The 24,253-nt window shown below is 42.2% G+C and overlaps 1 protein-coding gene across 5 annotated transcripts in view; it reads left to right on the top strand.

Moving 5' to 3' along the window:
* Positions 1-17,193, top strand: part of casz1 (castor zinc finger 1) — a 77,828-nt gene extending 60,635 nt beyond the window's left edge. For 3 of the 5 annotated variants that reach the window (XM_040152602.1, XM_040152600.1, XM_040152601.1), the window contains exons 8-19: positions 391-1,256; positions 4,807-4,939; positions 5,362-5,425; positions 6,417-6,580; positions 6,910-7,032; positions 7,140-7,460; positions 7,572-7,770; positions 8,581-8,752; positions 10,319-10,467; positions 11,385-11,619; positions 12,431-12,787; positions 13,560-17,193. In XM_040152602.1, coding sequence (XP_040008536.1) covers positions 391-1,256; positions 4,807-4,939; positions 5,362-5,425; positions 6,417-6,580; positions 6,910-7,032; positions 7,140-7,460; positions 7,572-7,770; positions 8,581-8,752; positions 10,319-10,467; positions 11,385-11,619; positions 12,431-12,787; positions 13,560-14,830 — 4,054 coding nt within the window. In that variant the 3' untranslated portion in view covers positions 14,831-17,193. The remainder of the gene's footprint in view (positions 1-390; positions 1,257-4,806; positions 4,940-5,361; positions 5,426-6,416; positions 6,581-6,909; positions 7,033-7,139; positions 7,461-7,571; positions 7,771-8,580; positions 8,753-10,318; positions 10,468-11,384; positions 11,620-12,430; positions 12,788-13,559) is intronic. The other 2 variants (XM_040152604.1, XM_040152603.1) reach the window with 1 other exon arrangement.
* Positions 17,194-24,253: the final 7,060 nt, after the last annotated feature.

Genomic DNA, 24,253 nt, shown 5'->3' with positions numbered 1-24,253 from the left:
AGAGAAAAAAATCTCTATATATATAAAAAAAAATACTAATTGCAAATACATTTTCATTCAAGTGCATTGAGTTTCACAAGTTAGCCTCAAGCTCCTGTTTTGAGGAGGATGCACCACAGAAAAGTTATCAATGGATATAGATAATCACTTGGTTGATTCTTCAAAATCACTCCCTGGAATGTATCCCTCTGGCAAAGGTTGCAGGTGGCAATGTGTCAATGGGCTGCTGCTGTTTCACTCAACCGCCTCAGTTTTCCTTCCTCCATTGTGAAGAATTTGAATCATGTGGACCCTCTCCATGATTCCCATCTGTACCGATGTACTGAGGAGGCTTTGTAACAGAGCATCATGTCTAATAATGTTTTCCCTTTTCTCCCATTCTCTTCTCAGGCGCCCGGGCTGCACATTCACCTTCAAGAACAAGTGTGACATTGAGAAGCACAAGAGCTATCACATCAAGGATGATGCCTATGCCAAAGATGGCTTCAAGAAGTTCTACAAGTATGAAGAGTGCAAGTACGAAGGCTGCGTGTACAGCAAAGCCACCAACCACTTTCACTGCATCCGTTCAGGCTGCGGCTTCACCTTTACCTCCACCAGCCAGATGACCTCCCACAAGCGCAAACATGAGCGCCGGCACATCCGCTCCTCGGGTGTCATGGGCCTCTCTTCCACCTTCCTGCCGCCAAAGGACGAGCCAGAGGAATCGAGCAACGATGATCTGATGGATTTCTCGGCCATCAGCAGCAAGAACTCAAGCCTGAGTGCCTCGCCTACGACCCAGCAGTCCACCACTGTACCGCACCTGCTGGCCACTCCCACAACTGCTGTCTCCTCCTCCTCGACAACGGGCCACACCCTCAAGGCTACACCCTCACTGTCCAGTGCGGGCCAGCGTATGTCCAGCTTGCTGTCCCAGGCCCTGCCCAGCAACATGCCAGTGGCCCTCGCTCTTTCCAACAGCGCCCTGGCCGCCAACCCGTTCTTCCCCCTCATGCCCAGGCTGCCTCTCCAACCACCTCCGCCAGCCGCTACTCTGATATCAGCTGCATCTTCTGGGGCCCACTCCATGCCCACCGACTCACTGACCCAAGGTTGCTCCACAGGGGGGGCAGACGGAACCATGGCGTCTACCCCAACCTCCTTTGCCACCTCCTCCATCATGGAGAAGATCTCAGCAAGCAAAGGTCTGATTTCACCCATGATGGCCAGACTGGCAGCTGCTGCCCTGAAGCCCTCCAACAACCCAGATACAGGTCAGTCACTTCACAAATAATCATCATGGTACATCATTTTTTGTGGATAGTTTAGCAATTACACATTTAAAAATAAGAAGTTGTGCTCAAACAATTAGTCAAAAAAAATATCCAACAATTGGAGATAATAAAATAATTGTTTAAATCATATATTAAGCAAAAATACTTGCTGGGTCCAGCAAAAGCTGTGTGGATTTTTCTGCTTTTTTTTGTTTTATTTTACTATAAATTTAACATCCTTGTGTTTTGGATTGGAGGTCACAAAACAAGCATTTTTTTAAATCAATCAACAACTATTGATCGATTATTCAAAAAGTATATGAGAGATTAATTGATAAAACAGCCCTGTTAATAAGTCATTTTCCTCTCGATTAAGGCTGTAACTGAACCAGTTTAACACACTTGCAAATTCTGAAAACATGAATAGTTAGTTGTAAAGTTCAATTAGTCAGTATATACTCCAGAGAGTATATACATCCTTTTTTCTATGTGTGCGGACTTCACTCTGCTACACCCTGAGCAGAGAGAGTGCACTCAGAGGTCATTTCTATAACTATCCCACATTGTAGAGAAAGGCAGAAAAACTGCTGCTTTCAGGCTTAAAGGGACATACCGGAGGCATGGTCCTCTGCTCCGGGCTTGTTATTGTGTTGATCGTTTGTTAGATACCCACAATCCATTTGGAGATAAATGCGCTGACAGGGGAGAGTAGAGCCTGTAAAAGTCTCTTATGATGTTCAGAGTGGGGGCTCCTGGGGCTTGTGTCGAACATGTTTCCTCATCATTGGTCTCTTATCTATGTCTGCGCCTGTTCCAAGCAAATGGAGGTGGAATGAAATTAAGTTCAGAAATTGCGAGAACAAAAAAATGTTTTTTTTTTTCGTATCCTCTATGCAAACAGATAAAAAAAAAAACTGAAATCGCTCAGGCAGAAATGACTCAATGCACCAGAGCTGAGAAGGAGGCTTTTTTTCACTGATACAAGAACTCAGACACACTTGCATGCATCAGTAAAGACACACTTTTTGAATTTCTAGAAACCTTCTGTTCCCAGAAAAACATGTCAGTATCTGTTTAGCATAAACACAATTCACATAATTTTTGGAGGTAATTGCCTTGTCTCTGTTTATCATATTGCTCTAAACAAAGCTTCTGAAAATGAATTTAAGGTATTAAATTGATAATGCACTGCAGAGCAGAGTCTTGCATTCAAGTAGCAGTGGGGCCTCCTGTGTAGAGACTGAGCAGGTGGGGTGCGGATTGTAAATGGGGCTGCAAGGGGGAGCATCTCCGGATGTTGGGACTGAGAAGGATTACAATTCCTGGTGGTGTTCCTGGAGCAGGACAGGCCCTAGGAGAGAGCTGGGGCAGCTGCTCCGGGGAGCCGAGCTGAGCCCAGGCTGTCAGGCTCAGCTCCACCTCTGGGCCTCCAGCAGGTAGTCTGAACACTGTGAAGGCCCCCACTGAGGGTGGGGCCTCCACAGATGGTGCATTCACCACCCCTCTTGTCGGCTTACTGCAGATCGCTGCAGCTCAGACCTTGCCGGATAGCAAAGCTGATTTAAAATAAGCTCCCTTACTTCAATCACATATTTTAGCATAAAAGTTCAGTGCAGATACAGGATGGTGGGGTAGCTGTGGTTTTGTTCGTCATATTTGCTTTGTAAAATGTGTGAACAGGACATTAGGGGCTAAAATTAGGGGGAAGTGGTTTTTGCTTCTCTGTCAAAAAGGTGTGAGAAAAGTCACAGTGTTTGTGGCTATTTTTCAGTGTTTATTTTTCTTGATACGGTTGTGAAACTTCACCTCAAATGTGAATAGTGCATTTTTCATGTTTCCGCTTTCAGTATTTTCTCAGTTTTTTTTCTTTTTTTTTATTAATGTTCCGCTCTAATTTACCCCTAAGTGTTTTTCCCAGAGATTCAAGCATCTGAAGGGTTTACTAATTAGACACACAGTACAAATGATCTTTCAAAAGCTCTGTATCTTATCCAGAGTAATTACATGGTGGTACATTATTCCTGGATAATTTCCAGAAAGAAGCTGCTTTGAGTCAAACTCATTTGTTCTCCCTCTTTGGGAAGTGGATAGAAAAAATAACTTCATGATGTGCAGCAGAGTAAGAGACATTTGCACTATAATCCACCTTTAACAGTCAACTCATCCTCTTTTGTAGTGAAGGAGCGCTTTTCTCTGCCTGGTGATCTTTCTTAGATCATACTGTATAGTGAGTGGCTGCTCTTGATATAATGTGCTCTCATTTGGTCTGAGAGTTGATGTAATTGTCAATGACAAGGCAGGATCTGTCTCGCTAGTTAATTTTGGGTGTACTCTTATCACGTTGGGGGGAGGGAAGGAGTGCTGTATGGAGATTTGGTAAGCATTCAGTGACCTCAAACCAGATGCAAAATTGTTTGACTGCTGTTTTCCTTTAGCCCCACCCCGGCCCCACCCCCAGCCCCTCCAACCTCAGCCATTGTCAAACTGAACTGACACTGACACTGATACTTCCCCATCTCCTAGCTTTCAGCTGACAAGGCCCAAGACTGGCTTTTCCACTCCTATTCTGCCTGATATGTCTCTGGGTCATCTTGTAGCAAGGGGGAACTGTGGTCGATTTCCCCCTCACGTAGGCTGGCCTTGTTTTCTCCCCAACAAGAAAAAGGAGAGGGGCTTCACCAGGCTGAGGGCCAAGGGCACACACTTGGTTGCCCATGACCTTGCCTGTCACAATCCCTCAGCACCAGCCCCGATTCCTAAACAACAGATTCCTCACCAAACCAATCACGGCCTCCGGTGCTCTCCGGTCTTAGAGCGTCTGAGAGACTTCACAACACCCCTCGCCCCTCCTGCTCACAGTTTGAAAAAAAAAAAATAAAACACCACTTATTATCTACCAAAAGCCCAGCTTTCTCTTTATATCCCCGGGACAAATTAATATTTCAATCTCTTGTGGATCAGGGGTGGGGCAGAATTTAACTTCCTGTCAGCATTTTTACCCCACTTTGTTCCCTGGTCTTTATTTATTTCAGCGCCCCTGTCCTCACTCGCAGCAGCCACTGAATACCTATTTGGAGGAGAATGTGTTCAAGAGGTCACGCTATTTGAACCAATCTGATTGGCTGTCAGCTCCAATCTGACCGACATAGCACCCCTGTTCCTTGTGGGTACGCTCAGTGGTATTGGCTGCTGTCCGTTGTCAGGCCAACGCAGAGCCTGGGAAGGTGGGAAGGGAGGGGGGTGGCCAATCTGAGACTGCCACTTTCCCTCAGCATTAGCATCTCACTTAATGACCAGTTAAGAGGCAGCCTGGCAAATGAGTTGTGACAAGTGCTGCAGAAAAAGGAGTCTTTTTCCCTCATATCTCCCGCCTCTCAATCACCATTTAAAAGGGTTGACGGTCTGACATAATTTCGCCATAATTATCACTCAGAGTATTCTTTTCGGGCCAGGACAGAAGTCAGATTGGATCTCATCATAGGGTAATAATGCTGACCAACAATAACTTTGTTGTCTCCTTTCTCCTCTGCGTCTCTGGCTTGATCCTCAGGGAATGGGCAGCCGGCTTCAGCCAGCCAGTTCAATCTGGTACAAGTGAAGCAGGAGCCGGTGGACGGCAACTCTGGGGCCTCCCAAGACTCCACGCAGGAGCACAGCCTGGACCTGAGCAAGAAGGACCACAGGTACACAGCTGTATGGTACATAGAGGCTGAATGCTACATGGAGTATGTTAATTCTTGTCATAAATTCAACTAATATATTTTTCAAAATAAATCAAATTAGGTTTCTCTGACTGATAAACGATTTCTACATTCTTGGCAGCCACAGCCAGGGTTACATTCACAATTATTTATCAAAAATATCTCATTTATATACATGTACATACAATTATAAAATCCTCAACATTTTTCTCAATTTTTGTGTGAGAAGGATGTTTACACAAACCTTCAATCCCAATCTTCCCTCCAACTCACAGTAGATCTTATTTCTTAAGAAGACAGCATTTTTCTTCTTCATTATACAGGCACACCTTGTGTGATAAATAGTAATATTTACTGTTCTCATGCAAATCTTGACTAAACATTGTTCATTTTCCTTGTTCCAGTAATGAATCAAACGGACACCCTGTACCAGGGAATACATCTCTTTTATCCTCGCTTATGAATAAGGTAAGATCCATCCATCAAACGCCTTTCATCCCAAGACAAATTAGTGGGACACGGAGGGGCCTGTTTGTTTTTTAATGTTTCACCGCTAATAAGATGAGTTTGTATCATTTAAATTTTCCAGCCATTTTTCATACAGTGTAATTTTCACTGCACCTCTCACAAATTAATATAATGAAGCAGTAGCTGGGTGCCATGCCAGATATATAGAGATATTTGTTTTTTGATGAGCTGTTTTGAACTCACCGTCCATTTTTTCTCCTCCTTTATACTTTTTCTTCCCCTGCCTCGCTCTACATTTATTTATAGAGTTTGTAAATTATTTGATTAAAAAGTCAGGGGAGAAAAAAAAAACAGGAAGGCGCTGCCCCCCATTTTTAACCAAGTGTTAGCGTATGAAATTTTAAATGTGTATTTTTTTTTGTTGTTGTGAAGATTAAAATGGACATAGTCTTAATCATATATCTTATTGACTGATATAAATGTGCCAGGTGGTTTCCATTACATTGATGATGTAATGACAGATCAGCCTCCATTATTTTACTCTTGCCAACTGGTCAAGACTCACCCCCTCCCCTTTAGGCTTCCCCTCCACACACAGACACATGTTGTCTTTTCCGACTTCTCCCTGGGAGAGGCTAACTTCAGAGTTGCTCTCCTCACAGCACATATTGAACCCAGACAGTGGAGGAGCTTGAAGACCTGTTGTCCAACAGCTCCTCATGTCATGTCAGCTTTTAGGGGTTTGATTCAAGCAACCACATCACATAAAAGGGTTAACAGTTGCTCCCAGAGGGACGCTTGGCAAACACACTTGGCCTGCACTCAAGCAAAAGCCTGGATGTTTGTTAATCTGGCTGCGCTTTTTTGCTTCACCAAATCATTTGCGTGTGTGTGTTCACATCTCACACTGTCACTTACATATGCAAGTTCACAGTTAACGCATGTTGAGCTAACCCAGCCACTGGTGTTTTATGTGCTGTGTGTTTTGTAGATGTCACAGGTGAACCCTGCCCTCTTCAACGCCATGAACCTGAAGACGGAGCTCGAGGCAGGGCAGGGCAGCGACAACTCAGAGGCAGCACAGTATCTGAACAGAGTGCTGAAGAGGCCGCTGCTAGAAAAACCTAATGAGATCTGGAGGACATACCTTCGCAGGTATAAAACATGCAGGAAGTGCGTAGTCACTATAGTTGGATTCATTTAGCTAGACTTAACTCATTCATTTTGATAGTGAGAAAACAGTCAGAGTGATTAAAAGTACTTTACCTAAAAGACCTTTTTTCCGTAAGTACTATTCCTCACATACTGGAAAGCCCCTGACACACAAACAATCTGGTTTTGGAGGAATTTGAACTGACTTACAGTATTACGAACACACAAGCATTTACTGTCAGATGAGAAGTTTGACCAGTTTTAGTCTTCATATTTATTGGCTAATTGAGAAGGCAGTAAACTTACAGTCTTTGTTATCTGTCTGTGTCCAGGTTTGACACAGATGACTTCTGTGAGGCTCAGTGTGACTTCCTTCAGAAAGTGCACTTTCACTGCCTGGTGGAAGACTGTGGTGCACTCTTCAGCACCGTGGATGGGGCCATAAAACATGCTAAGTGAGAGTCACACGGGTTCATGATTAGAAAATATATCCTTACTTTCTACATTTTAGTTTTCAGCTTTATTTATCAAGATAAAAATGAGCTTCCGTCTTGTTGTTTAGCTTCCACCTCCGAGCCACATTGAAAGTGAAGTCGGAGCCTCAGTTCGGTGAGGCCAAGGACTCCGGTGAGGGAGCCCCTCTGCAGCCTGCTGCCCCGGTCTCTATGGCCAACAATCCCTCCATGGATGTGGCACACCTCACCCCCTCTGGTGGCTACAGCTCTCCTCCTCCCTCCCTGCTTGCCTGGAAGCAGCTGACCGGCAGCATCCCTCAAATGCCGGCCTCGATGCCCAACCTGCCAGCCAACTCCCCTCTTGCCACCACCTCTCTGGAGAATGCTAAGCCACAAGTCAAACCAGGTTTCCTGCAGTTCCAGGAAAAGTATGATAAACTGTTGTGTCTTATTGCATGACAGTATATAGTACAGTTTGTTGCATTTCCTCTTTTTGCCAAGTTGTGATTGAACTTTATTTTTCGTTTTCATTCATCCAGTGATCCCTGTTTGGCTACTGACTGTAAGTACTCAAACAAGTTCCACTTCCACTGTTTGTTTGGGAATTGCAAGTATGTGTGCAAGACCTCTGGCAAGGCCGAGTCCCACTGTTTGGACCACATCAACCCCAACAACAACCTGGTCAACGTCCGCGATCAGTTCTCTTACTACTCTCTCCAGTGTCTCTGTCCCAACCAGGTGAGTGGGTTTTGATAACTCAGCCAGGAGCTGAATCCCCTACTGTCATCTCCCAGAGATTTTAAGCATGAAGTATGCTATCCATTAGACCAGTATTTGAGGTTATTTGACTCAAGGCTTTCACAACTGCTGCTCCCTGTCTTCCATCTCTGCTGAAAAAGACAGTCAACTCACCCCAGTAATGCCTGTTTATATGTCAATGATGTCATTTTGACTGCCGCATTCTCCTCTCAGAAAAGGCCAATTTAGTTGATATTACCCAATAAATCATTGTCACTTGCACAGTAAACAAGGCTGTCTGGAATAGGGCAAAAATCAGGGGAATGCTTCGCAAATGAAACCTAAATGGCAGCCCCTGCCTGCTCTCATGAGCCTGTATTTGGAAAACCGTTTAAATGAATTCATTAATGTGTCGAAAATCACCCCTCTCACAAAAAGCCCCCCCCCGACACACTCCCCACTCCTCCTCCTCTCTTTAGTCTCCATCTCCTGAACTGAACAGATCTTATTTGGCCCAGTCCTTTGGGATTTGGGCCTCACAAACAGATGGTGGTGTACAGACATGTTAGAAAGGACGGGTGTTTGTGGAAAGACTGGGAAAAAAAGAAATCATACCTAGAAATGTTGGATGTTACAAATGACCAGAGAGGAAAAGACTGTGAGGTGTTGATTAGGTTTTTGGAGAGACTCTGTGTAATGTCTACTTTAGGTTTGCACACAAAGAAAGATAAAAAATTATCCTTTCTTCTGGCTTTCAAACATTCACCACATTTGACTCATGAAATTGGAAATTGTGTGTCTCCACCGCAGCACTGTGAGTTCAGAATGAGGGGCCACTATCACTGTCTGCGGCCTGGCTGCTTCTTTGTCACTAACATCACCACCAAGCTGCCATGGCACATCAAGAAGCACGAGAAGGCAGAGCGCCGTGCCGCCAACGGTTTCAAATATTTCACCAAGAGGGAGGAGTGTGGGAGGCTGGGTAAGAAAAAAAAATCCATCCAATCTAACGTATACGTTTTGGTCTGCTGTCTCTCTTCCACATCAACCTACAAGCCTTCCATGTCAGCATAAACACTCCAGTTTTTGATGATATTTTGCCAGGAGAGATGTGCGGAATAAAGGTATTGAATTGAGAAAGATGTAGATTGATTTTTGGTGGCTGTTGCAAGAGGATATTCTCTGTGTTTACAAAGAAGAGAGAAACAAGTGTTGGCAAACAGTGTTGTGCTATTTGAGTGGTTTAAGTGGTCTGCCTCATAGGTTTTGTTGCTGTGTTTTGCATATTCACAATGGCACCTCAAGTCCCAAAGGTAGTCTTGCCTGTACTATATGAGCAATAACGTCAAAGGGGGCAATCAAATCCAGGTTGTTTTCTTCTTCCTTTTGCCCCTGTCAGAAATGAGCAATTAGGTTTGTGTTTGTTAATTATCCGGCTTGTCTGGTTTAGCCTGTTTGTGCTCTGAAGCTGCGCCTCACAGCCACCGCTGCCATCGCACAGAAATGAATTAAAAGTGATCTGTTTTTTTCAGGTGGTTACACAAGCTTTTCAGAATACAGAAACAAAGCAAACAAAAACAGGCCCTAAACAGCTGTTTTTTGTCCCCAGCCTGATCTGCCAACTGTATTGTTGGGGCTGGGGGAAAAACAGAAAGGATTACCATCGCTAGCACTCCAGTCATAAAGAATTGATGGGTTGCCAGTATCCATGGCAGCAACATTAAACTGAACACAGCTGATGATGTTACCTGGTTTCTGTCTCACAAAAGGCCCTTCATGTCATGGGGGTTACTGTTATTTGCTCAACTTTGCGTGTTTAAAACGTTGTGTGTGCAAAAGCTATTTGATGACACAGACATGTTGTGCTCTTAAACTGGGTGCCATGGTTACTGACATGCTAGCACCTGCCCAGCATGTTACTCTTTCAATTATTTCTGCCTGCTTTTATATGATGGTATTTGATTAACAGACACAAAATGGAACATTCATTTAATTTGAAATCATAAAGCAATTAGAGCTAGACCGGTTAAAACATGAGAAAAGAACAGAAGAATATGAAGCAGACGGCGGTACAATGGAGAACAAAAGGAAAAATGACAATGGGGATACTTTGAAAAATGAATTTAATATGGTAATAATTGTATATTTACTTTGGTTTGCAGGGGTCTGTGCATTATTGGCCCACAGAAAATGAGAATTTATTTATGTAAATTCCTAATTGAATAAAGCATGTCAGTGTAATAAAAGAGCTCCACAGGTTTAGTGCACAGAAGCCTTGACTTGCTCAGTGTGACACCAGAGTGATCTAATATTCCTCCTACATGTGCACTCCGAAACACTTTGAAATCCGATCTCTCTTTTATCAGAGCTATATCATGAAATTAAAAAAACCTAAAAATATTTCATGTTGTGTTTGATCTAATCATAACACCGTCACACTGATAATACTGCATTTACCACCGTAGCTGTTCTCAGATGCTTCACAATGAGTCAAAGACAAATTAATCTGCAAGTGGAGAGTACAACCGTTACTGCTTTCTTGTTGCAGGTTGTAAGTATAACCAAGTCAACAGCCATTTCCACTGCATCCGCGAAGGTTGCCAGTTCTCTTTCCTGCTCAAGCACCAGATGACCTCACACGCACGCAAACACATGAGGCGGATGCTGGGGAAGAACTTTGACAGAGTCCCATCCCAGGTACAAACACACAAACTGTGACATATGACACATACCATTCTGAAAAGGGTAATTATCTTAATATATGAGCTGAACACCCCATCCAGTCAAAACAGGTGTTGAGTAGTTTATTGAAACTTATTCCAACAAAGCCAAGTACCTCACACACCCTTTAACTGACGTATTAAATAGGGAATGGACTCTTTGCCTTTTGAGCTATTGTATGTATTTGTATATTGTAGATATTTAGATCTTTTTACCTGATGATAAAGCTCATCAATTGTGTGTTTGGCAGTTTTCACCAATAAACACCCAGACGTTTTAAAGAGAACAGATACGTTTTTCAACCCAAATCTTAAAACACATTTTTAAGAAGAAGAAATTATTTTATTGCAGATTTTTGTGTTATTGATTTTTTTTTTAAAATCAGATCTTCACTTTTTTTTTATTATTCAAGCTCAAAAATAGTGACGTCTATCTATTATTCACTAGTATCCGAAGTTTATCTGGATTGTTTGGTTTTGTCATTGTTTTTTTTTCTTTAATCGCGTTTCCTGTTCTATGATTCAGATTCAGGGAAAAGAGTACCACTCATATCCTGTCATACCACTCACTGACAAATCATTCGTGACATTCTTTTGACAAAATTTGTCACACTGGAGTGTACTCAATTCCCTAACTTCACTTCGGCGGTACAGGAAGTACTGCTGAGGTGAGGTTAGCTAAATATGTGGATTTTCTAGTTCTGTTTGTTCATTTTTCATTTTGAAGTCTTCATATAGTGAGAGAAGTGTGAGTTTCATTCTTTCAAAACACTTTTGAGGTCTTGAGAAATCCTTGGTTGTAAGCCAAGAGCCAACACCTGCATAAATAACACGGTAAATCCTAAGATATTTGTTTCAAATGTCCCTTAACAATGAAGATTATTTGTTTCCCAGGTGATGCCACTCGGTCAGAGGGCAGATGGGATGCAGCATGCATCCGGCATGGTGTCCGGGTCCATGGCGACCCAGCCTGGTATCAACTCCGGCTTCTCCGCCATCTTGGATGAGACTGATGATTACATGGACTACATGGGAGGAGGAGGCAGCCCCTTGGGCCTCTCCTCCGAGTCCTCCAACCAGGACCGGAGCTGCACCAGCACACCAGTAGGCAACGATGGCTCTCCAGCAGGTGAGACTATGTAAAAAGGCCTGACAGGTGTATGAGTGGCAGCATTTAATGTAGTTTAGTCTAAAAGGTGGATAGTGCAATGCAAGTTTTCTACTCTTACATTAAGCATTGTACATAACGCTTCACTCAGTCCACACTCATCTACCTTACCCAGAAAACCAGCGACTTGTCATTTCATGCACTCTTCAGTCAGGTTTTTCATATACGTAGTTTGACTTAAATCAGTAACGTCAGTCGTATTATATGAGGTTGATGACAATGCTGTATTGTTATGATTCGTGAACAAAGTTTTTTGCAGTTTGCATTGTCATCCTCATTAACATCCTATTGTACATGAGTGGTTTAAGTTACTGCACTGTATATAGCTTATTACATTTTCCTTTGGCCAGAGATCATCCCCGTGGCTTTATGTCTACTTTTAGTGGGTTGAATTGTGGGAGAAAGGAAAGGACAGGAGAAACAGCCTCTTTTTCCTCAAACTTACTGAATAAACGGTTTCTCCTCTGCTTTTTTCTAAGTCTGAGCCTGCCTGTGATTTTCACATTTCTCCATGTGTTGCCAATATTATCCACTACACTCATCATTGTTGTTTTGGCTGGTGTTTGGGTTACTTGTCTTGAATAGGCCTCATTTTGTATCATTCTCTTATCTTTTATCTTTCCCTTTTTACCTCCAATCCCTCTGTGCGTTTGTGTGTGTTTGTGTGTGTGTGTGTGTGCGATTTGGCCCCTGTTTTTGTGTGTGTACCCGTCTGTGTGTTTTTTCCCCTCTTGTCTGTCCTTCACTCTCTCTGGTCAACCTGTCTCTCCAGGACAAGGCTGCCCCGCCACCACTTCTGCTCCTACCACCCCTGCTGACACTAGCGCTACCCAAAATGCACCTCCTTCTTCCCCTCCTCTGTCACTGCCACCACCTCCTCCTCCTCCCTCCGCTCCTCAGCCTGGTCTCCAGTCCCAGGCCCCATCCCTCTCTCCTGCTCTCCTCCGACCTCCTCTCCCCTCACTCCCATACCTCCTCTCTCCATCCTGTCTGTCATACTCTCTGCTCAGCGCCTCTCTGGGAGCCACTCGGAGTGTTGTCATGCCAACCAACACACCAGCTTTCAGCCCCATCATTGCCACTCCGTCTCCGGTTAAAAATGACGTCCCTATAGTGCAGGATGCTGCAGGTACTTATCCCCGGCGCAAACCAACACTGCAGCTGTCACTCTGAATTGAGTCCTGTGCAGCATTTAACTGTGTGATCCAGCCTTTCTCTGCAGTACTGTTGTGGAAAGACGAGAAAGTAAAAGGGGCTTTCCAGCATGCGAAAAGAGAACGTTTATATTGAAAGTGCATGCTTACTGAGTTGGTACGATAACAGAACAAATGTGTATAATTACTTCACTTACACCTTTGTGTGTGCTTTCACTTTTAGTATTACTAGGATTTAGAGACAGAGCAGTAAATTTGGCACCTGTAGTATGAAGCGCGGGCCTTGCTTAGCTTCCATTAACAACGCTGCATCAGCAGCATTTTAATCATGCTTTAAGTTTTATCGAGGCCCACTGCTTGCTGTCTTGCAGAACAGGGATCACATCATTAGCAGTTACCCCAGGGTGTTGCAAAAGGTGGGTGCCCCTCATAAAACAACATGAAGATAAGAGGGTCGGTTAAGACCCACAGCTCCGCCTCTGTTTGGAGGCTGGAGACACCCTGTAAAAGTGTCATGTTCCAAAGTCAATCTATCATTTTCCCTCTCCTTTAATCATTCTGGGAATTAGGAATAAAAAATGTGTTGCTTACTGTGCTTACTCAGCTGTGAACCACTTCTGGCTGAGTAAGGTCGCATATTAGAGTTTCAACCAGAAGGGCCTCGCTGTGTAATTTGCTTGTAGTTTGTGGGTTTTACTTTGCCAACCAACTGATTATTCTTTGATGTGCTTCCCTCCTTTCTTTCAGGTAACACCATCTCCATTCCCACGGCCACTGGTGCAAAAAAGCGCTTCTGGATCATTGAGGACATGTCACCATTCGGCAAGCGCCGCAAAACCGCATCGTCACGAAAGATGCTGGATGAGGGGATGATGCTGGAGGGCTTCCGGCGCTATGACCTCTATGAGAACTGCAAGGACTCAAGTTGCCAGTTTTCTCTGAAGGTGACCCACTACCACTGCACACGTGAGAACTGTGGCTACAAGTTCTGTGGGCGCACCCACATGTACAAGCATGCGCAGCACCACGACCGCGTGGACAACCTGGTCCTGGACGACTTCAAGCGCTTCAAATCCTCACTCAGCTGCAACTTCCCTGACTGCCAGTTTTCAGGCAACAGCACCCACTTCCACTGTCTGCGCTGTGGCTTCCGCTGCACCGACAGCACCAAGGTCACGGCCCACCGCAAGCACCACGGCAAGCAAGATGTGATCAGTGCCGCTGGCTTCTGCCAGTTCAGCTCCAGCGCTGATTGTGAGGTTCCCGACTGCAAATATAAGCTCAAGTGCTCACACTTTCACTGCACCTTCCCTGAGTGTAAGCATACGGTGGTGGGCATGTCCCAGATGGACTCCCACAAAAGAAAGCATGAGAAGCAGGAGCGGGGTGAGCTGCCATCTGTGTCACCCAAACAGGAAGGAGTGCACCACCTGGGAGGAAGTGTGTCGGCGGTCCCTCCAGCCTCCATGGGCCTTTCTACTTCCTCACCTGGTGGCCTTCATGGGTTGTCCCACAACATTAACAGCAGTGCTGCCTCCATGCTCTACCCAACAGGGGGCATGGGGTCTGACTATAACCACCCTTACCCGTCGTCCACCATTAGCCTGGACAGCTCCCTCAACCTGGGCACCGACACCAGCAGCTCCCTGTTCTTCCTGAAGAACGCAGCCGGTCTGGGTCTCAGTGACTCACTGGACCTCAGCAAGAAGATTCACCACGATGCAGCGCGATCATGCCACAACCCCACACCCCCAATAAGTCTGCCGGCAGCTCAGGACGACACCACAGGAACATCTGGAGAAGCTGAAGACGACCTGTCGCCAGAAGAGGAGGCGCACGCAGAGGAAGAGGAAGAAGAAGAGGAGGAGGAAGAGGAGGAGGCAGAGGAGGATCTCAACACTGATTCAAATGATGATTCGATGGCGGAGCCTGATGGCGAAAAGGACAATGAGAGTTTTGATGCTTCCGTTAACCACACTGATACTTCCCAACTGGAAAAGCAAGACGCTGACCCATGAAAAAAACAAACAAAAAAAAAACAGTGACTGTAGGAACTGAAGAAAAACCCTGTGTACTATGAACAAACAAAAATGAAAGTGGCCTCATTTATCATGTTTAGAGACTTCAGATGACAACAAAAAAACAACAACAGCGTGGAGAAAATGACGGCCCAAAATGATTTATTATGATGTTTACAAGATGACCAACATTATTAATTCAATTATGCATTAAAAAATATGAATGGAGACACACAGAATTAGGCCCTGTTTTACACACGGGGCAGCAATGTAAAGCATTTTACTACACATCAGTCTTTTTGTGTGCGTGCATGTTTGACTTTAATTTATTTTTTTCACTTTTTTGTGTGTGGAAAAAAAAATGTTAGAAAAACAAAAACAAATCTCTCTATATAACTATATATGTAAGTGTGTGTGTGAACGATGATATACAAAAGGAAATTGCTGGCACAGGCGACATGAGCTGCAGGGCCATGGATACATAGAAAAAGGGATGTGAATCACTAAGGGGGAAACAGGATGTGTTTCAAACATTTGATCTTTTTTTCTGTATTAATATTATATTATTAATTATTATTTTTATTATTATTATTAGACACAGAGAAAAAGGGGGTTACACTTTGCTTGTTCCCACCTCTTTCAGGTGTTTTTCTTTGGTCTCAGTGACATGTGGAATTGACCAGTGACTGTTTGGTCAGTCTTAGCTGCAGTCGGGCGTCCAGCAAGTCACCAGTCTCAACAGTTCTCTCTGACATTCTGCTAGAAATGTTCTCCTAGCACCAGAACCAAGCTCAGCCCTTGTAATTTTACGCCCCCTGTGGAGGAATCAAGTTTGTGTGTGGATAGTGCACTTTTATATTAGCTGACCATGATGATACCGATGATGATAGATAACTCATAAGCATATTTAAAAATATTTTTGTTACCATTTGCATCTTTGCATTACAATGTCATTTTGTTGTTTTGTTAGTCAGAAGCATATCGATCTGTAAGCAGGTGAGGTCGTGATGAACGGCTGGCGAGTCAGGTGGGTGGGTTGCTGGGTGGGGTGGGTTTCATTCTGACCAGAGGAAACAATGAGTCACTCGGATGCAGCGAGGGGGACGACAGAGGAAGTGTCAGGGAGTTTGTTTTATGTTGAAAATGTACAGACCGAAAATGTCTCAACAGCATTTTGTTTTTCCATTCACTTTGGCTGTGGTTGAGCTCATGTTGTAACGGTTTTTATTTAATATTTATGTGACCTTCCAATGAGAAATTTTTAGGGTGTTATTGCACTTTTTAGGTTCATTTTTACCGTCTGAAAAAAAAATGATATATATCTTTTAACAGGGAATTTGCTTTAAAGATGTTGTTTTAGTTCACTTTTGCTTTAATGCACAAATAGATGTTAGTGTGACAAAGAACTGTTGTTCTGTGATTTATTTAAAGACTGGGTTTTATTTTGCTTCTGTGATTGGACAGTTTAAAAAAAAAGAAAAAGGAAATGGGTGCGCCAGAAAAACTGTGCCCTAATAAGAAACACTAATACGGACTGTGATTTAAATTAATTCTTAAGAAGTTCATGGCGATGCTCACTTACTGTAGTACTAAATTATAAATCTGTCAAAGCCACCCTCTGGTTTATATTGGGCGAATATGTACGACTGAGGAGTGGACACACCGATCATGAATTATCTCCTGAGCTTGGCATTGGAAAGAAATGATCATTATATAGGGAATAATAATGTGTGTAGATGATATTCCTCCAGATATTGTTTTGAGAAGAAAAAAAAAAAGGTTGTACAGTATTTTCCTCTGTAAAAAATAACTATATATGAACAAAATGCTCTTTGATGAACAGATTCCTTTAAAAAGAAAACCGTAAAAAGGAGAAATGAATAATAAAAAGTTAAAAATTCAAATAGCCTCATTATAGTTTGCTTGTGTGCGTGACCTTTTTTAATCACCCCAGATTTTTGGAAAAAGTTGTTGATACTATAACATTGGCAGATTCCGTTATGACATTTGCAGTTTTTTTTTTTTTTTCCAAACTATGTCAGAAGCTCATACTAAAATACACTGATTTGAATTCATTCATTGATGTTTCTGTTTTATTCAACGACTCATTTTATTCATTGTCATTTTTCTGTGTGCGCATTTTTGTTTTTTTCCTCTTTAATTGAAATTCTTGGTTTATATTTACTTTGCTTTGGGCATGCCTCGTTCACAGACTGAACTGTCTCCTGGGACTCAGTTGCAAAGCAGAGGCGTTAATACATTTGTTTTGTTTTCTCATCATTTGCTGAGATAACTGTAGGGGCTGAGAGACGTTGTGCACTTCAATTTAGTGTGTGTGTGTGTGTGTGTGTGTGTGTGTGTGTGTGTGTGTGTGTGTCCGTGTGTAAAATAGCTGGATTTGTAAAAAGGTGAAAATAAGGAAACTATAATTATTATAGTAATACACATGTAGCGCTTGATAGTGCTTCAGCCTGAGGATATTTTGGGTCACGTGTGGAGGGGAAAGTTGCTGCTGGACGACAGCAGAGCAAAAGGTCGCAGCAGTAATCTCTGTCTCTTTTTCTATCTGTAGGTGACACCATTGAAGTGTGTGTGTGTGTGTGTGTGTGTGTGTGTCTGTGTCTCCCCTGAGAGAGACAGATAGACCGCGACTGTAAGAACACAGACCTGTGGCTCCATCCCAGCTGCTCAGAGCTTCAATTCATATTTCATGACCTTGTTCTTCTTCTCTCTGCTTTGGTCTGCTATAAATTCAACTGGGACGCTTTTTTTTGGTACAGAATTTGAAGAAAACAAAATAACATCTGCATCCATGCAGGTAGAGGAATCAACAATATTTGTTGTTGTGGTCGCCCGCTGTTCCCGCTTGACTTTCTGGTGCAAGAACAAGATCAGAGCTGAGGACCATTAAGGAGATTTAGAGGCCTGCTACTGCTAACAAGGTGGCCCTCTGTGTCTTGTTCAATGTTAACAGGGCACATTTACGCATTTATTTATCCATTTTTATTTATTTATTTATTTTTTTGCCTTGAGCCATGTTCTGGGTTCTCCTCCCACTGCCTGATGTCACCCAGTGGCCAGTGTGCCGGTCCTGTCTGTCCCCTCGTCTACAGCTGTTCCTGTCCTCCCTCCTTTCTCTTCCTTGTGATGTTTTTTTTTTTTTTTTTTTAACAAAAAAAATATTAAAAAAAAAAAAACACACGGGTAAAGGCATCGCCATCTGTCAGCCAGCTGGCATCCTGTATATAATCTACCAGAAAAAAAAAAAAAAATAAACATGAAAATTATATTACACAAAAACCAGACGGAAACGACCTCCAAATCCTGCATAGGCTGCTGCTGAAACGACAGATCATTTTACTGTTTTAATTAACAGAGTAAAAAGGATGGTATAAAAAAGTGGTGGGGAAATAAACTGAGATGTATTTCCACTGCTGGAAAAATGTAATATGAAAGCCGCCTGCTTACTGGAGCGTAGTGGATAAACACAGCAACATTTTAGACTTTGTAAAATATATTGCACTTTTGGACTAAAAGCCATCTCCCGTTAGCGTTCAATTTGGCTAGATTCATGAGACATTTTATATGAGAAGTAGACAATGAAGCAATTTTTTAAAAAGTCTCTACTTGAATTTGTTGCCCTCAGCACTACTATTCATTCTAGTCCTATTGCTTATTTCCACTTGGATACAGTGCTGTTCATCTTCATTGTGCTATATTTATGTTTTTCTTCTGTTTCTGCATGTCTTATGCAAAGATTGAGCTTTTCACTCAGTGAAATAAAAACATACTGAACGACTTTAGGCCTGCTTTCAGTGTTGGTGTGTTTTTGAATGTCAAAGAAGAACACAACACATCTTTCAGCATATGCATACTTTTTACCTTTTCATAAAACACCTCCAAGTTGTATAAATAATAAGTGCTAGCAATGTGTGTGGTGGGGGTGCATGCGTGCCGGCCATCACTGACATGCTGTCAGTTGATGTGCCAGGAACAGGTTGAGTGAGAGTGTGAGGCAACAGTCGAGGCTGGGAACACATACGACAGGTGTGCACTGCATATGTGGTCACATGATGCCTATAAGGCAGATTAGGGCCCAAACAGATGAAGCGCTGCTTAATGGCAGCTTTTATTAAGTTCACAAAGCATGGAGGGAGGGGGGCGAACAGAGGAAAAGCAGGTGGCTGGGCCTGTGCACTCTTAGATGAAGACAGATATTGTACAGTGGAGTCTGAAGAGGGTAGCCACTGTAGAAGGATTTATGGAGATTTGCCCGTCCTGGACTCACCGCCCGCCTGTTCCCGAATCCTGCAGTAATAGCCAGAGAGGGTGAGCTGGAAAAGCTCAGAGAGAAAAATGTGCCAGCCGTGAAGCCAGAGTGTTATCATATAAGATGAGATGAAACTATAATAATACCTGTGAGGACAGTCAGTCATTGCTACAACAAAAAGTAAAAGGAAGCAGAGAAATAAAGACAAATTGAATGTCATTCATACACAATCAGAAATGAAAGATTACAGCTTTAACTTTATGAGCGAAATATCATAAACGCGTGACGTGTATTACAAAATAAATGCACATTTTGCATCAGCAGTGAATGTGTAATAACTGACAAATGAGAAATATCAGATGTGTGAGGAAAACTATAAAATGGCTATATATATCACGCAAAACATTAATATATACACGATACTAGTTTTAAAGAAACTGTTGAGACATGGCAATGTGTTTTGTAATGATAAATCATGCACCTAAACACTGTACATGAAGATAACATAAAATGTGCAGGTTTGGGTACACACAATATTACATTCCCAGTTTATAGAGAGCTATAAATGGAGGTGCAACATGAAGCCAGCTGAAAAAGGTGATAATGTGTGTAATTATGTCTGTTCTCATTATCACTGTATTGTGAACATATCTGTGGATACAGGTGTCGTATCCACAGAAAAACTGCTCCAGATCGGCAAAGTCAGTCGGGGCACCCAGGCTCTGATTGGCTCTGATTGGCTGATACTGTTTGGACTTTATGTACTTAACAGTGTGATGGCTGCCGACATGAGGGAGCACCTGCAGCGCTCTGCGTCAGGGCCTGAGACAACGATACTTCAGCGAGAACACTACTATGCAGTTTAGTCCACATCTCTGCAAAAACTGTCACCAGGCACGCACCATTGAAACAGACTGTTGACTCATTTGTTAATCTGTCTGTCTCCCCATCAGTCCTGTTGATGCTTCTCTGCACGCATGATTTTAGAATTTTTCTGTAGGTTAAATTGTTCCTGAAGCAGAAATTATTCCACTAATGTATCCCTCAATGGGTGGAGCTGCAGTTTTTCAGACCTGACTATCAAATGTGAATTTAATGAATAGAAACTTGCAGTAAAAATACTTAGAGGCTATGATCAATATTTTTACATTAACAATGGGTTACATACTTATGGACTCAACTGGACACAAACGCAACTCAGATTGGACGCTCATGTGGCTCTTTAGCTGCTGGATGTGTTAATAGGCAACTTAAAGGGTTATAATATGTAATACAGATTTAAGATTGGCTTAAGAAAATTTTCATCAGGTAAAGACCAGAGAATTTGTGATTTTTTGTTAATTAGCACACTTACTAGTTTGGTAGCTGGTGCGGGGGACAGTAAAATTTGATCATCATCATTTAACCAAGATATCCCTAAAATTATTTTCTTTATCATTTGACAACAACATATCCCATGAGTCTTAGACACTGTCCCTCTGTTAAAGCCTCATGGGAGCTGTAGTTGTTGAATGCAAACAAAAATATTATTTTATTTTTGTAAAACCGACAAGTTGCTCTCACACATTTAGCTTGGAATACAGACAGACAACCCCAGAAACATGTTTCCGCTTTTTAGAAAGACCAATGAAAGCATCTGTGAGAAAACCCTAACAGTTACAGAGAACAGAGGCTAATGTCAGGTCAGAATCACTTTTAGTTGTCACTAGTAATTACCCATTAGGGAGGGGGTTACAGGGAGTGTTGCCAATTTAGCATCTTCGTCGGTAGATTTACCAACTTTTCACACCCCTTTCACACTTTTCAAATCTGGCGACTTTTTAGACAAACCTCAGCTACTTTCGACGACAGTTTATCCCTCAAGCGCGAGCATTCCCACCACGGGGAAAACTCCCTATGCGTCTCATTCAATCGACTGATCCACTCCAAGTGATCATTTTACAGGTAAATGTAGCCTAAATCACAGCACAGCCATCGTCTTTAACTTGAGTGTGTGGTGATTTTGTCGGACGACGTCGCGGTTATAAAATCAGAATTTCAGCAGTGCAGAGCAGCAGCTGGGAAATGGCTCGGAACTGACTGCTGGTTAACTTGTAGTCTCACTGGGCCGCGTTTCAGTCACTATTTCATACTTTTTCCGTTGTCTGACAGCAGAAACAGAAAAACATGTAAAGGAGAACAGCTTTATGGGGAATTCGGCTGCATTAAATTACTGTATGTTTGAGCGCAGACAGGAGGAGAGAAGCAAACAGATAAACGGCTGAAACTGGCAGACACTAGGCAGAATGCAAATATGATGCAATGACGTCATGGATATGCTAATTAGCTTTTAATGTCATTCAGCGACATTCAGTTACTTTTCGAGTAGGTTTTAGCTACTTTTCATTGAAAGTAGTTGTTTACAGTGGTTACTCAACAGTTTTTAACTACGTCCTCAATCTCACACTCTGACCATACATGGTCCAGCCATATCCTAGGTTTTGACCTAGTGTTTGTTGACTTCTGAAGACAGTTCATGTCAACATTAAAGTTGTTATTACGACTTGCAACTTGTATTTTCTGAAAGCTATGATACATCTTCTCTGCAGTTAAATATAGACGACTCTTCTCAGCCAAAAGCCATTGTTGAAAGTGATTAAATCCAAATTTAATAGATACATTGCTATATTGTCAATTCACTGTATTTAGCACTCTCACACAACCAACTCTGCAATCATTCAACTGTCTTGACTGATCTAATGACATGAATGCTTTAAATTCATAAAGATGGGAATCTTTTCCATCTTTACCATCCATCCCACAGGAACGCAGCAAAAGTAACAAGAAAGTGCAAAATAATAAAAATGTGTTTGTGATAAATGTACCGCTCAGCATACAGTGTATAATGGTCACAATTCTTTTAAAAAAAAAAAAAATTGAGGGGTCCCAATCAAAATTGCTTGTTTATCTCATGTTAATGTGACAAATGAATGTCGGACAATGTACAATCATCCAGTTTTTTAACTAAATATGGATATATGAGGCTCAAAAATATTGCCATCAGTATCATTTGGGGTCTTTTCCACACCCCTGTAAATACACAAAATTATGAAATACTCTGGACTGTGGCAACAACTCCCTGCTTGCAAGTCATGAGAACTGGGGTCTCAAACCAGGCTGATATAGACAGTAAAACTTTTTGGCTTTGCCAGTTGATGTTTAACTCATCCAGTGAGATTATTTCTGCCGAAAATGTGGAAAGAGAAGTTTTTATAACTAAGCCCACTGGCTGCCCGGCTCAACAACGCAAAAATGAGGCACTGGCCACAAATAGAGAAATGTCTTTTGCATAAAATGAATCACCTGCCTTTGTATCATATTTTAGTCATCAGAGAGGCTTGTTGTTGATAGGCAGCCCCACAGGTATACAGTATATCATGTATCATGTGTATATATGACATGGCTGCACCACTCATTTTACTGCTTCATTGGCCCATTTGTAGTTAACGTTTTTGGATGAGATGTTTTCCCCGTCACTTTCAGCACTCTGCCCCGGGTAGACCTCTCTTTAAATCCGCTGCCCTTTTCAATAGATGTTCATTTATCTATTTTTGCATGTGTATGGGCTTATTTTGGAAAGACCGCAGTCACACGGCATAAAAGGGGGCTGTGTGAAAAAAGCTGCTTTGCCATTGGTAGCAGCTGTTGCTGCTGAGACACCTCTGAGGAAATGGAGAATTGGACACACACTCATCCAATTTACCATTAACAAGACCTTATTGGATGCAGGGCCATAGGAACATGCAGCTTTGCCTTATGTGGCTCTGTTTAGATACGCCGCTGTTCTTCTTGAATGTGTGTGACTTTGGTCTGTGATAGTTTTAGCATTTGTGATTAGGGATCAAAGTCTGGCGTACGCAGTAATCTCAAATCTGTTAGCAGACATTCAGGCAAGTTGCCCTGTATTGTTACATATGGTTACTATACGAAAAACAAAGCAATTATTGCAATTATGATCTGCGTTCTGCAGCAACATGGAAAATGTTGAATTTAGGAGTAAAACCTAAGGGAAAAGAAGATTGCATATCAGTAACCAAAATAACAAGAATTGCCATGTCTACGGAAGAATCACTATTAAAACCATGCACAGGAAAGTTTGAGTTGTAACATGAGATAGTTTCAAACATCAAAACACTTAGGGCTGGTCTACAAAGATCTGCAAAAACGAGAGATTTCCATCCGTTTTATATTTTCCACTTTTAAATCCAACCACATCAAGAGAACTAGGTTGTTAAGCTTTTCAACATAGCAACCGCTGGCCAAATGAGTATTGACTTCATCTTCCCCCATGATTTCATATATTAACAAATGTATAATTATCTTTTAAAGATCCTATCCTGCATAAAGCCCAGATCTATGTCTGTATATGATCAGTAGGTTTGAATCAGATATTATTCTCTTGTGCAATACCTGTGTTTTGTTACTGGTTGGGCAACATTTTTTTTCTGCTTTTTCCATAAACACCGCTCACATTCTTTAGAGGGCAGCGTGCGGTATCTATAAATCTTTGTCTTTCAACACATTTTTTTCTGTTAGGACATAAAGATAACAAAGCACTTTTCTCACAGTTTTGCTGGAACATTCATTTAGTGAAAACAAACAACAGTAGTGTGATTATTAACTTCAAAAACCTGATAAACTGGATCAAACTGGCCAGTTCACACAGAAGGTTCAGCAAACCGTCCGAAAACTGCTGATCAGCTCGTCATGGTAATGAACCAGATCAGTTTTTCCCTTTTTTCTTTGACAAGTCTTCATTCCTTTTTTTTTTTTTTTCATTTCATTCTGCAGAGAGGCTGGGATTTGTTAGAGGCCAGGGTTTCATTGTCTTTTCTCAAGAGCACTTCAGCAGAAGTTAGATGAAGTTTCTTGAAAATTAAAATTCATTGTTTCAACACACACTTGAACAGACATCCTGTAGATGAGACAATACATCAGATAACCCCTGATGCATTTTAAATGTTGATGGACGACTGATTCTAAATAAAAAGTCAGTGTGTTCATGTCTTTGACCACAGGTTAAGATGTTGCCTTCAGGCTCAAAATTAAATGTGGTTACTGTGCTGAGTTGGGAACAAACACAGTTCCTGTATTTCTGTGAGCTCTGTTTGACG

This window comes from Xiphias gladius, chromosome 18 (assembly GCF_016859285.1).
Source record: "Xiphias gladius isolate SHS-SW01 ecotype Sanya breed wild chromosome 18, ASM1685928v1, whole genome shotgun sequence".
Taxonomy (NCBI): Eukaryota; Metazoa; Chordata; class Actinopteri; order Istiophoriformes; family Xiphiidae; genus Xiphias; species Xiphias gladius.
Note: the sequence above shows the minus strand (reverse complement) of the source record. Positions and strands in the feature narration are given on the sequence as shown.